The sequence below is a fragment of the Rhinatrema bivittatum genome, chromosome 2 (genome assembly GCF_901001135.1).
Source record: "Rhinatrema bivittatum chromosome 2, aRhiBiv1.1, whole genome shotgun sequence".
Lineage (NCBI taxonomy): Eukaryota > Metazoa > Chordata > Amphibia > Gymnophiona > Rhinatrematidae > Rhinatrema > Rhinatrema bivittatum.
The window spans coordinates 460,198,917-460,213,248 of NC_042616.1; the positions used below are offsets into that span (position 1 = coordinate 460,198,917).

The 14,332-nt window shown below is 41.6% G+C and overlaps 1 protein-coding gene across 1 annotated transcript in view; it reads left to right on the forward strand.

The window, feature by feature from the left end:
• L3MBTL2 (L3MBTL histone methyl-lysine binding protein 2) overlaps positions 1-10,532 on the forward strand; it is a 120,404-nt gene extending 109,872 nt beyond the window's left edge. The window contains exon 17 of the mRNA XM_029590460.1: positions 8,295-10,532. Within this exon, the coding sequence (XP_029446320.1) occupies positions 8,295-8,407 (113 nt within the window). The 3' untranslated portion in view covers positions 8,408-10,532. The remainder of the gene's footprint in view (positions 1-8,294) is intronic.
• The last annotated feature ends 3,800 nt before the right edge of the window (positions 10,533-14,332 follow it).

Below are 14,332 nucleotides of genomic sequence, written 5' to 3' on the forward strand. Positions count from 1 at the left end.
AATGCAATGCTAAAATTTTATCAACCTTCTTAGACTTTATGCTCTTCTCAGCAAGGCTTTCTAGAGGTTCCATCTCCTCGACTCACACTCTTACACACCACTCAAATGTTCTTTCTCTGTAGCTGGCCCAGAATTTTGGAATTCTCTTACTTTAGAAATTCGCCAGTGTGATTCAATCAAGTCTTTCAAGGGTCTCCTTAAAATGTTTCTATTTAAAATGTATTTCTGATTTAATGTTTTTTCTTTCTATCTTTATTTTATCACTGCTTTTACGTTTTTATTGTGATTTGTTTTTATTGTAGCATTTATATTGTCTTTTTTACTTTTCTGTTATTAGCTCATTTTAAATATGTATGTCCATCATGTTCATTGTCTAGGCCTGTTTTGAGATAGGCGATTCATAAATTTAATAAAATGTAAATACAAACGAGTTTCAAAGGCATCATATCAGGGCGAGGGTACAAATGATAGGCCTTTATCAAGGAGTGCAAGTTCTGAAGGAGATATATCCCTAGAGGATAGATTGACCACAGCAGTGCTAGATGTTGGGATCTGGGTAGGCGCAGAGACCGGAAGCTGCCTCAGATGTGTTACTGTCTTGGTGGATGATACTTCTGGCGCATAAAGATCCCTGGCAGTGACAACATTGCTTGTGGTCAACCTATCCTCTAGAGATATATCAGCTTTTGGCACTTTATTAGAATCTGGTTGAGATACATTGATGATACTTTTTGATTTTGGAAGGCACAGAGGTACAGTTCTATATGTTCTAGGCTGGCTCATTTCATGTAATCCTCACCCTCTTTCTCTGTAATCATCCACCCCACTCAGGTTTATTTTCTAGATATCAAAGTACTATTGGTGAATAATCAGTTTTTTACATCAATTCACAGGAAGCCTACAGACAAAAATATACTTTTGTCCTACAACAGCAGTCATCCCTGTCATCTGCGAGATAATATCCCTGTCAGACTATTTTTTCGACTACTGTGCCTATGCACCACTCATGAGGAGTACATCAGATAAGCAAAGATTGTTTTCTAATTTAGTACATCACGGTTATCAGGCTAAAATGTCAAACATTCTTATAAACGTGGCCTTTATGTCAATCATGATTTACTTTAAAAAAAAAAAAATCATCTCTAGTGGATAAGGTGATCACTTGTGTTCTTCCATACTCCTCAGCAAGCCAATATGTATGCTCGTGATCTGTCGATATTGGCCCTGCCTGCACCACCATTCTGTATTTCAGAAATATCTTAATTTTGCATTCAAACATGGCCAGAACTTGCATGACCTGTTGGTCTCTTCTGAGTTCCGTGTGGAACCTCCATGTAGTCTCTTCGTATGACTATCATGCTCCATGTGGCCAGTGTAAAGCCTGCCAATATTCTTTGAAAGTGACACATTTTACACATCCCACCATAGGGAAGCTGTTTCAGTTGCAATTTGACTCTGATTGTTCTACCTCAGAGGTTATATCTACATCATTCGGTACCCCTGCTCATTGATGTATGTGGGGAAGATCTCTCTCACAGCATTCACACAAGGATCTATGAACATTGCTCCTGCTTATGGCTACAGAGGGAGAACGCACCACTCATCAGGCGCTGGCAAGAGGCCCAACACACGATTGACTTACGTTTTTTGTGTTATTGAAGTCTGTTACCCTTCTCCCCATGGTGGCGACTTTTCCCACTGTCTAATATAGCATGAACAAAGATGGATTCACACTTTGAACACTGTTCATCCATGGGGCCTCAACCTTAGTATTAACTGCTCTGCCTTTTTCTGACACCCCCCCCCCCCCCCCTTTCAGCTGTGGTTCCCTTCAGAGTGAATTGTGTCTTTTGTATTTTAGCTCTATAAATTGATCTCCATATTTTATCATTCATATTTCATCTTTGTGGGTGTACGATATGATTGCCTTTTCGTCCTTAGTGACATCTAGTGAATGGTAATTATCTGCACAGTCCACTGAGAATACGACTTTGGTTTAATTGACAGATATGTTGCGTCTGTCGGTCGCAGACGGCTGCAACCTCTGCTGCTCACCTCCTTTTTCTCTTCAGCTCCAACTCTGGCTAAGATGGCTACCTCTATCTCCAATTGCCGACCTCCCAGGTGTCCCCGGGATGGCGTGGGCGATTCCAGTCGCCCTCTTCTTATACACGTCATAACGGGAACCTCGGGGGCGTCCCCTCCGCATGACGTCACCTGCCTATGTGTACTTAACCCTTCTGGACCTTCCTACCTACGAATTAGCAAGGACTTCCTTCCTGCTGAATTCCACTACCTCGGAGATGCTTCGCTTCTCTTCGTTCCAGAGTTCCTGTCTGAACGCCTTAGGTACCCACTCCTCGGGGGCCTTGCCGAGTTCAGGGTTATCTGCTCCTCGGAGAGCCATCTCTTGAGTCTTCATCTACCTACAGCCTAGTGAGTATTCGCTTCTACTCTTCCTGCCGACGTAACCTCCGGTATGCCTCGGGCCACTACCGTGACTGCCGCAGTAGACTATCTTCTACACTTCAGAGTGAGTACAAGACCTACCAGCTCTACCTTCCTCTCTTCACCTTTGGTGTGGAACCTTGGGTTACCCCGCGCTGTGGGCCACTATCAAATCTACATTACGCTGAGCCATCTGCAAGTGACATCCGTCGGCGTACCCTGTGCTACGGGCCACTACCGGAGCTACTCTGCACACGAGTCATCTGGAGGAAGTATGCAGGCCACTACCGGAGAAACCATCGCTGAGTCCTATCTACTCTGTGGGTGGAGTCAGCTCTCACCACGATCCAGGGTTCACAATCAAGCCAAAGTATAACAAGATGTATCACATGACCTCTTTTTTGCATCTTTTGTTACCTATATGCATATAATCTGAGAATCTTGTACTAGAAGTTCGTTTCCAATGTGTCACCTTTGTTGTAAGCCTTCATAGCAATGAATTGTCATTTTTTAGTATATCATTGCTTAACTGTAATGTTTAACTGTAATGTCTCTGCATGATCTACTTGAGTAACTGTTAATCTGATGTTTTGTCTATTTGCCTTTGTTATAGATTAAAACTGTCATTCTTGACTCTCACAAGACATTGAAACTTTGGTGAGCTGTATTATACTTCTCTTATATAACCTGGTATATATTTTCAGATGTTAATTTTCTGTCCTCTAATGTTACCTCTTGAATCTTGTTTCCCATGACAGATGTAAGGTTCCTCCCAACTCAGTTGTTTATGAAACAGTCTGTCAAGGGACTGTTGAGCTGCACTAAGGATTGGTGTGTTTCTGACATACCGTAAAATCATTCAATAAATGGTTAAAACCTTTGCAAATTGAGGTGGGCATTCTGAACTTTTAAACTCTTCTTTTGTTGATTGATCATCAACCTAAATGATCTATAACATCCAATCATTGTTCACATGGAACAGACATCAGAACATTGATCACATGGAGATTGAAGTCTCCAACATCTCCTGTGCTGGCTCAATAGAAAACGTTCGTTTCCCTCATCCAGACAGCTAACTTTCCTTCCCAATCAGTCTTCAGACAAAGATCTTTTAAGTTTGAAACTATTTATTGTACAGATAATTTTCCATTACTTACAATTGTTGCTTCCAAATGTATAGCCCCAGATAAAGACCTTTGTAGCTGGAGATAGGCAGGAGAAGGGAGAACGGAGTTTCTTGGGATGCAGGGTAAGAAGACAAAGGGGTTCTGAAGCTGATTTAATCTTTAGAATTAAAGCGATAGGAAGAAATGTAAAAAAGCTGATCGTATCACAGAGGTTGCAGGCACTTCTAGCTTTGAGGCAGCATGGCTGAGACTGACTAACAGTCTTGGAGAGTGATTATAGGAAACGTCCCCACAAGCTGGGGCTAGAGGGCGAGATCCAATGGTAGTGAGCCTAGGATCCATGTGACAGGGGGGGGGGGGGGGACACACGGGACTTGAAGGGCAGTCCCTTGAGCTAATAAGGCACTTAAGACTCAAGTTAGATTGAGAGGGCATATAGACCCTTCCCAAGTGAGAGAAAGCAAAGGATGAAGGGAACTTCTCTTAAGGGCAAGCTCCCTTAAAGGCAAGGCTCACAGGTTTTTAGCGTGGGTCACAAAAAAGGTGTTTCAACATTAAGCACAGTATATACAGACACAAATATGTACCCACTGCTGGGGACAGATTGGGAAGGAAAGTCAACTGTCTGGATGAGGGAAACTCGGATGTTTTCTATTGAGCCAGCACAACTCCCTTATTATTCAGATTGGCAATAGACTAAATCACCTGTTCAAAAAAGGGAGATAAATTAGAATACATAAGTCCACATAGACAGTAATTTAAACAGATTTAAAGCATCAGACTACAAAACATTTTATAGTGAGAAGAGCTGCTTAGATTTTCAATCAACATCTTCCAAGTTTTTTTATAAATAACAACCCACTCCCCATGACCATTTTGGTAAGGTTGAGAAACACAAGTATAATTCACTGGTGAAAGATAATTAAGAAAAACCAAGTCAGTCTCATAACCATGATTAAGATACACACAAAAAATCAATTTAAGAAAGAGAAAGCAGATCATAAACAACTTATCCTTTTAAGTGGGAGCACTGAGAGGAGAGGATCATCTTGCTGCTAGCTGAAAGGAATCAGTAAGTTTTGCTTGGGAAATTTTTATTTTTTTTTTTAATTGGAGCAATGTTAACTAATGGGGAATATTATTTAGTGTTTGTGTGTTTGTGCTTTTAATAGTAAGGCAGCGAATAAACAGAAGTTAGACATTGATAAGACAGGCTAAGAGAGAATTTGAAAATAAGTTGGCCATAGAGGCAAAAACTCACAGTAAAAACTTTAAAAAATATATCCGAAGCAGAAAGCCTGTGAGGGAGTCATTTGGACCGTTAGATGATCGAGGGTTTAAAGGGGCACTTAGAGAAGATAAGGCCATTGCGGAAAGATTAAACGATTTCTTTGCTTCGGTGTTTACTGAAGAGCATGTTGGGGAGGTACCTGTTTCGGAGAAAGTTTTCATGAGTAATGCTTCAGATGTACTTAACCAAATCACGGTGAACCTAGAAGATATGATAGGCCTGATTGACAAACTGAAGAATAGTAAATCACCTGGACCGGATGGTATACACTCAAGGGTTCTGAAGGAACTAAAAAATGAAATTTCAGACCTATTACTAAAAATTTGTAACCTATCATTAAAATCATCCATTGTACCTGAAGACTGGAGTCAAGCTAATGTAACCCCAATATTTAAAAAGAGCTCCAGGGGCAATCTGGGAAACTACAGACCGGTTAGCCTGACTTCAGAGCCAGGAAAAATAGTAGAACATGTTCTAAAGATAAAAATCACAGAACATATAGAAAGACATAGTTTAATGGAACAAAGTCAGCATGGCTTTACCCAAGGCAAGTTTTGCCTCACAAATCTGCTTCACTTTTTTGAAGGAATTAATAAACATGTAGATAAAGCTGAACCGGTAGATGTAGTGTATTTGGATTTCAGAAGGTGTTTGACAAAGTTCCTCATGAGAGGCTTCTAGGAAAGTAAAAAGTCATGGGATAGGTGGTGATGTCCTTTTGTGGATTACAAACTGGCTAAAAGACAGGAAATAGAGAGTAGGATTAAATGGACAATTTTCTCAATGGAAGGGAGTGGGCAGTGGAATGCCTCAGATCTATATTAGGACCCTTACTTTTCAATATATTTGTAAATGATCTGGAAAGGAATATGACTAGTGAGATAATCAAATTTGCAGATGATACAAAATTATTCAGAGTAGTTAAATCACAAGCGGATTGTGATAAATTGCAGGAAGACCTTGTGAGACTGGAAAATTGGGCATCCAAATGGCAGATGAAATTTAATGTGGATAAGTGCAAAGTGATGCATATAGGGAAAAATAACCCATGATATAATTACTCAATGTTAGGTTCCATATTAGGAGCTATTACCCAAGAAAGAGATCTAGGCGTCATAGTGGACAACACTCTAAAATCGTCGGTTCAGTGTGCTGTGGCATTCAAAAAAGGAAACACAATGTTGGGAATTATTAGAAAGGAAATGGTGAGTAAAACGGAAATGTCATCATGCCTCTGTATCGCTCCATGGTGAGACCGCACCTTGAATACTGTGTACAATTCTGGTCACCACATCTCAAAAAAGATATAGTAGCGATGGAGAAGGTACAGAGAAGGGCAACCAAAATGATAAAGGGGGTGGAACAGCTCCCCTATGAGGAAAGACTAAAGAGGTTAGGACTTTTCAGCTTGGAGAAGAGACGACTGAGGGGGGATATGATAGAGGTGCTTAAAATCATGAGAGCTCTAGAACTGGTAAATGTGAATCGGTTATTTACTCTTTCGGATAATAGAAGGACTAGAGGGCACTCCATGAAGTTAGCATGTGGCACATTTAAAACTAATCAGAGAAAGTTCTTTTTCACTCAACATACAATTAAACTCTGGAATTTGTTGCCAGGGGATGTGGTTAGTGCAGTTAGTGTAGCTGGGTTTAAAAAAGGATTAGATAAGTTGTTGGAGCAGAAGTCCATTACCTGCTATTAATTAAGTTGACATAGAAAATAGCCACTGCTATTACTAGCAACAGTAACATGGAATAGACTTAGTTTTTGGGTGCTTGCCAGGTTCTTATGGCCTGGATTGGCCACTGTTGGAGACAGGATGCTGGGATTAATGGACCCTTGGTCTGACCCAGTAGGGTATGTTCTTAAGACACTGGGTAATAATCAAAGGATTAGAAATCCTTGTAGCCAGAGATGGCTTTAAAATGGTATAGTATGATTATGCTAGTTAATCAAGATGGCCGCCTTGAGCGCGATACACAAGATAGAGAGCATAAAGTGCCATACTTGCCATGTTGTGTAACCATCGGGATCTTCTGGACAGAAGATGCCTGAAAAAAGTCTTTCAAAAAGGCATCTGGCTCTCATTGGGCTGACACACGCACACAAAGGAGCTCCTTTGTGTGCATAACACCCCTGGTGCCCCCTACCAGCTTTCTCCCCCCCATGCAAATCACAGTAGCGGGGGGGCAGACTCTAGTTCATCAGCTTTTAGTGGAGCCGGCGAAGAATATCTGAGGGGCAGAAAGACATTCCCTGAAGGGGAGGGGAGGGAACACACAGGCTAAAACAAGCTCCTATGAACCGGTGGGAAAGGCAGGCTCTAATGCAGAGCTGGTAAGCATATTTTATCTACTGGTGTTCCCTGCTGGCTTTTGCTCCCTCCCCCCCCCCCCCCCCCCCCAGATGTCCTTAATGGGTGAGTGGGGTCTATCCTATCAGCTTTGAGCACCAGGAAAGGTATTCCATGGGAGGGGGTGGAGCGGGGGGGAAATGGCTGAAACCCTGATTGAACCGGAAGGAAAAGCAGCCTATAATGCAGAGCTGGTGAAACACATCTTCTGTACTGGCATCCCCCACTGGATTTTGGCCCCTCTACATAGATGACATGTACTTTGAGTAAAAAGACATGAGCTAAATATAAACTAAATAAATAAAAAATATCTAGGATAGTTGAGAACTTGTAGGAAGCAAACAAAAGCTGACTGGCTAAGCAGTGATGTCTTGTAAGAGATAAAGGTTCTATAGCTGGGATCTATCCCTGCAGTGCAGACAGGGATAACTGGGCAGATTAGCTAGAACAGTTAGTTATTTTCTGCCATCAACCACTATGTTATGAAGCACATTTTCCATGCATGCATTCGTGGTCACCTGCAGGAAGATGTGCAGGAAATTGCCATCTTTGCATCCCATCAGAAAATCATTTAGTCGTCATACTTAGTTGCAATTTATTGTCAGGTGTTATGTTAGTTTCTTTTATTATGTAGGTTTTTTTTTTAATTGCGCACTGCCTAGAGCTTCAGCATATGCAGCATATAACTAGTAATAAATACACATTTTTATTGTATTCCATCTTCAGTTAAAAATGAAAAGGCAACTTTGGGTGGGATACAGAAAGTACACCCTAAATAAACAAGTCATTAAATATCCTGAAAAGTCAGTGCAGATATGCTTTGTGGAATTTGACTGACCAACCAACAGAAGTAGCAACAACAAGCAAAACCATGACAGGATTTGAACATATGTGGGACAGATACAGAGGGCAGTAACAGAAGAAATGGGGGCGGGGCAGAATTGGATGTTAGACTAGTTATTGAATTCTCTGTGTGCTTAGATATAGCAAGCTATAAATGAGTGGGCTTAATGGTCATTATCTGCACTGTGCTATGAGGTAATACATGTATTCTTTGTTACTTTCTCTGCAGTCATTGCTGTGCAAGTGAAAGAAGAAACACTAGACCCTTCAGAATTGATGGATCCCAAAAACCTCAATCTTCAGATTACAATTGAGAATATTAAGCAAGAAGAGGATGAGTAGTGCTTTCTTCCCCTGGCCTTGTTCATGCCTTGTGCTCACCCCCTGACCCTAAGCTGAGGTCACAGCTGGGATCTTTGGTGTCAAGACAAGGGGCTTGGAATATTCAGATGAAGGCAGGCAGAAGAGAAGCAGTAAGCTCTTCTAACTTACTCAACAGATATGCACCTTCTGTTTAAACTGAAAACCCCACTGTCCAAGCTAAAGAAGAACATTTTTGGCACAAGCTTGTAATGCGTTAGATGAGGCCTTCACTCCCTCTCATTTGTTCTTCACTCTACCCCTGACGCTGATGTCCATGGCTCAGGTGGGAAACAGTGATACAGGACTTTCGGGGACTTCTGCTTGGTGGCTGCATCCATCGTATGGCACAGCTGGCATAAGAAAGTGTTTGTGTTCAGCACACAGAGCAGGTGCCCTGGCATTCTGTGGGCCTTAGCAGATGGGTCCAGCTAGAAGACATACTGTTCTACAGAGCAGGGCTGAAAGGCAGCCATGTCTATCCAAGACAGCAATGACTGGAGTAAAGGCTGCAAAATCAGCAAAAAATATGGAGCACACTGAAGGTATAAGCAATACTGCTGCTTCTTGTTAATGCATAGACTTCATCCATCACACCATAGGTCTGCTTCAGCAAGAGCCAGGCCTTTTTGTATCTTCTGTAGTTCTTAAATGTTCTGGCTTCCGAAAATACAATTTTGGAAACACTGGTCAGGTTCCTGGCACAGAGGCCTCTTCGCCTGGTGTGGGGGGCTACAGATAGTTCTAGGCCACTCACAGTTCAGAGCCAGATCTAAGGCGCAGCAGGTGGGTTCACCAGTAACTGGTTCTGTCCAAATCGAAGTATCAGTCGGATGTGTCATTCCGGTTCAGAAAAAAAACAGCTCTGTGCAGAGGCAGAGACTGTGCTTTGAAGCACAGGGGCAGCCTTCAAGCTGCCACGAAGAATTTCCTGCTTCCCAGCTATTCCTTTTCAAAGTTACTTGACCTCCGCCTCAGTACCTCAGATTTACTTGCGTTGAAACTTCAGCCTACTGGCCCAGAGCATTAGTCTGCTCTCCTAAGCAGATCCCTGGTTCAAACCCCCACCCATTGCCAGTCATGACAACACATGATCATTTCTAAGCCGTTATTTAAATTAATTTGGTAGGGCTTAGGATGCCGGACAACCCTCTATGAAAGGGGAACCATCATCCAAAAGGAAAATCATCATGATTGTAATAAAGATGCAGTTAATTGATAAGGCCTCTATTTTGCAAATTATAGGGCTGATCTATATTCAGTTCTAAATCATGTGATAATGCTTTGTTGGCCGAGGTTCTCTCCCTTCCCCAAACCCCCAGCATGTATTGTCTGTGTTGAGAAGCTGTTTTCTGGCAAAGTGCCCCTATCCTGGGGATTGATGCCCATCATTAAATGCTGTAACATGTTGCTCTTAAGGCTTACCATGCTAGTTCAGAGTTGGCAGAATGGTTAACAGAATTTTTATTTTTTAGAAAGAGAGATGTTGGCATCCTGTGCCATTTTTAATGGTATATTAGTGGTACCTTGCTTTTTAATAACTTCTAGCAGTATTTTTATAATGTTTTATCAACAGACAAAGCAGCAAGTGCTAGCTTCTTGTATTATTTATTTTTTTACTGGACTAACTTAATACATTTGTGACTAACTTTGCTCCCTTCATCAGGTCCGTGCAGAAAAAGTTAAGAATGTTACCCAAATATACAAGGAAATCACAGGTCGCATTACAGTAGTGCTCTAGCGCTGTTTGTTTTCAGAATTGTAAAGTGAAAGGTTTTTTATTTTTTTTTGGGGGGGGGGGGGTTTGAAAGGAGCAGGACTGGAAAAATCCTGGGGCACCAGGTCCTTCAGGTATATAGAATTTGTCACCTGTACCTGCTTTGTGCAGCAGTGCGTTGGCTGCAGATTGATAGAGCAGGATTCGTCCTTCTACTCGATCGGTGCAGCCGTACCATCATTATACCATCATTATAAGCACATGTGTGATGTCCCTAAACCCTGCCCTGCCCTCTCTTCAGAGTGATAATCTCAAAAAAGAAGTGTGAGTACAAGCGTACACTGATCAAAATATTAATGTGAAATAAAACATTTTTTTGTGTGGTTAATACTTTACTTGTATTAGACTCTTCTAAATTTTTCTTTAGAGGAATTCAGGGCTTACTTTGTAGACAGAAAGTGGAACTGTTGCAGCGGGGCGGTGGGGATGAGACAGCCAGGGGTCATCACACGCACACTACTGCTCACACCTTTCAGATGTGTGCTAATTCATATCCTTTCTGGGGTCTATTGTTTGTACTGCAGTGTGTACTGTTTGTCTGTTGTTTGTACTGCAGTGTGTTTGTTGTTTGTACTGCAGTGTGTTTCAGGCGGTTCCCCCCACAAATTAAGCCCTGGAGGAGTTAATATTGAGCAAAAGCAAGGGTTTTTTTTTGTTTTGTATTTTTTAGGTAGACTGATGTAAATTCTGTACTGTAAGTGTCTACAGGCGACAACCATAGGCTAGGGATAACAGTCATGGAGTGCCACAAACAGGCCTGGTTTTCAGGATATCCACAATAAATCCACAATAAATAGCTTAGGCAGCGGCATTCTTCCGCTGCCTAAGCTATTTAACATATGATATATTAGTTTCATTAAATCTATGGTAACCCTCCGCTACCATCCCCCCCCACCTTCCAACCCCCTTACAATCCCTCATTCCTACCCCCTCCCTCGGAATACCTTGTTACCCCAAAAAGCCAGTTCTTACCAGTTTTGACATGTTACTCCCCATGCTTAAGCTGTATCCAAGTTTTTCTCTCCCCCTGTTCTATGTAAGACAACTTTGTCACTGATTTTTTATGGTTGCAATGTAAACCAGAGTGATAATTAACTCTGTTATTTGAACTTCGGCATAGAAAAGTTATAAATAAATAAATAAAGAGAGAGACTTGCATGCACTTGCCTCCATTGTATGCAGGTTTGCCTTGTGTATGCTTCCTGCATTTTCATTATGGATAGCCTGAAAATTATACTTGTTTGTAGCACTAGCTTTTTTTGTTGGGGGGGGGTGGGGTTGATGCAGCACTTTCTTCCTGCTCCTTTGCTTAGGAGCCACCTTTTGAAAATGATTTGGAGTGCTGAACTCAACACAAAATACAGTCCCCCATCCCCCCCAGCAAAAAAGAAAAAGAACACGGTGTGTTGAGTATGACTGACCGTTCTGTATTTAAATGTCCAGAGAGGAGCCGGTACTGTGGATATGGGGAAGACTCATGTGGCTAGGCCAGAACAAAGCTAGGGACAATTCAAGATCCCAAAAGTCATTCTTCTTCCCAGCCGCAGCTCATCTTGCTATTCTCCTCTCTCCTGTTCCATTCACCAATTGTCCCCCCCTACATCCTATCCATACTACAGACTCTTCACCTAACCCTCACCACCATTCTTTCTCAACCCTGGTTGCTCTCATTCTCCTAACCTCCTCTTCTCATCTTTTGCAGCCCCTCCTCTCCTGACTCCGTCTACATTCTTAATTTCACCGCTCCTGCATGGGCATACTTTGGAATGTTGTATTGGGGAGGTTGATACCCCTCTTCCAGTATGTGATGCTTCCTATCCTCAGTTTGGGAAACCCCAGAGATAACTTCTGTCTTATGGCATATAATGGGGAAATGCTTTATTATTGTGAACAAGGAGAACAGTGTTCACCTAAATTTTTCCTCAGTTCAAGCCCTGAATTTGATCCCTCACACTATTAAGAGACTTTGAGCCTAGGATATTGCATGTCACCACAGTTTTCTCCCCCGCTTCCCCATCCTTTCAGTAAAATGCCTTATATATACTGGTGACTGAAGGGCTGGAAAAAAAGGGAAGATATCACCTGCTGCCCCCTCCCTTAACCCTTCCCAGCTTGCACAGAAATTCATCACCAAACTTTGAATAAACAATTTTCCAACCTTTGCTTCTGTAATTTGAATCCATTCTCTGTTTCTTTTCACTTGGCTTTTTCTTAGTTTCCTTTCTGCCACATCATTCCTTTTTTCTTTTAAAGCTGTATATCTCTATCTATCAGCTGTCTCCCCACAGCTCATTATCTTCTATCACCACCACCTAGTCTCAGGGCTGGCGTGTCCATTAGGTGAAAATAGGCAGTCTATGACACTGGCCAGTAGGGGGCGCTGTGCTGAAGAGCAGCCATGTGCTGCGAGCGCTCTGCTTGCGGCAAAGATGAGTACAGAAGGCAAAACGATTACCTGCATGGTTAAAAGGGGAGGTGAAAGAAGCTATTTTAGCCAAAAGATCTTCATTCAAAAATTGGAAGAAGGATCCAACAGAAGAAAAGAGGATAATGCATAAACATTGGCAAGTTAAATGTAAGACATTGATAAGAGAGAATTTGAAAAGAAGTTGGCCAAAGAGGCAAAAACTCACAGGAAAAACTTTTAAAAATATATCCAAAGCAGAAAGCCTGTGAGGGAGTCAGTTGGAAGTTAGGTGATTGAGGGGTTAAAGGGGCACTTAGAGAAGATAAGGTCATCGCAGAAAGATTAAATGATTTCTTTGCTTCGGTGTTTACTAAAGAGTATGTTGAGGAGATACCCGTTCCGGAGAAGGTTTTCATGGGTAATGATTCAGATGGACTGAACCAAATCACGGTGAACCTAGAAGATGTGGTAGGCCTGATTGATAAACAAGAGTAGTAAATCACCTGGACTGGATGGTATACACCCCAGGGTTCTGAAGGAACTCAAAAATGAAATTTCAGACCTATTAGTAAACATTTGTAACCTATCATTAAAATCATCCATTGTACCTGAAGCTTGGAGTCAAGCTAATGTAACCCCAATATTTAAAAAGGGTTCCAAGGGCGATCTGGGAAACTACAGACCGGTTAGCCTGACTTCAGAGCCAGGAAAAATAGTGGAAAGTGTTCTAAATATCAAAATCACAGAACATATAGAAAGACATGGTTTAATGGAACAAAGTCAGCATGGCTTTACCCAAGGCAAGTCTTGCCTCACAAATCTTCACTTTTTTGAAGGAGTTAATAAACATGTGGATAAAGGTGAACTGGTAGATGTAGTGTACTTGGATTTTCAGAAGGTGTTTGATAAAGTTCCTCATGAGAGGCTTCTAGGAAAAGTTAAAAGTCATGGTATAGGTGGCGATGTCCTTTCATAGTTTACAAACTGGCTAAAAGACAGGAAACAGAGAGTAGGATTAAATGGACAATTTTCTCAGTGGAAGGGAGTGGACCGTGGAGTGCCTCAGGGATCTGTATTGGGACCCTTACTTTTCAATATATTTATAAATGATCTAGAAAGAAATACGACGAGTGAGGTAATCAAATTTGCAGATACAAAATTGTTCAGAGTAGTTAAATCACAAGCAGATTGTGATAAATTGCAGGAAGACCTTGTGAGACTGGAAAATTGGGCATCGAAATGGCAGATGAAATTTAATGTGGATAAATGCAAGGTGATGCATATAGGGAAAAATAACCCATGCTATAGTTATACAATGTTAGGTTCCATATTAGGTGCTACCACCCAAGAAAGAGATCTAGGTGTCATAGTGGATAACACATTGAAATCGTCGGTTCAGTGTGCTGCAGCAGTCAAAAAAGCAAATAGAATGTTGGGAATTATTAGAAAGGGAATGGTGATTAAAACAGAAAATGTCATAATACCTCTGTATCGCTCCATGGTGAGATCCCATCTTGAATACTGTGTACAATTCTGGTCGTCGCATCTCAAAAAAGATATTATTGTGATGCAGAAGGTACAGAGAAGGGCGACCAAAACGATAAGGGGAATGGAACAGCTCCCCTATGAGGAAAGACTAAAGAGGTTAGGACTTTTCAGCTTGGAGAAGAGATGGTTGAGGGGGGATATGATAGAGGTGTTTAAAAACATGAGAAGTCTAGAA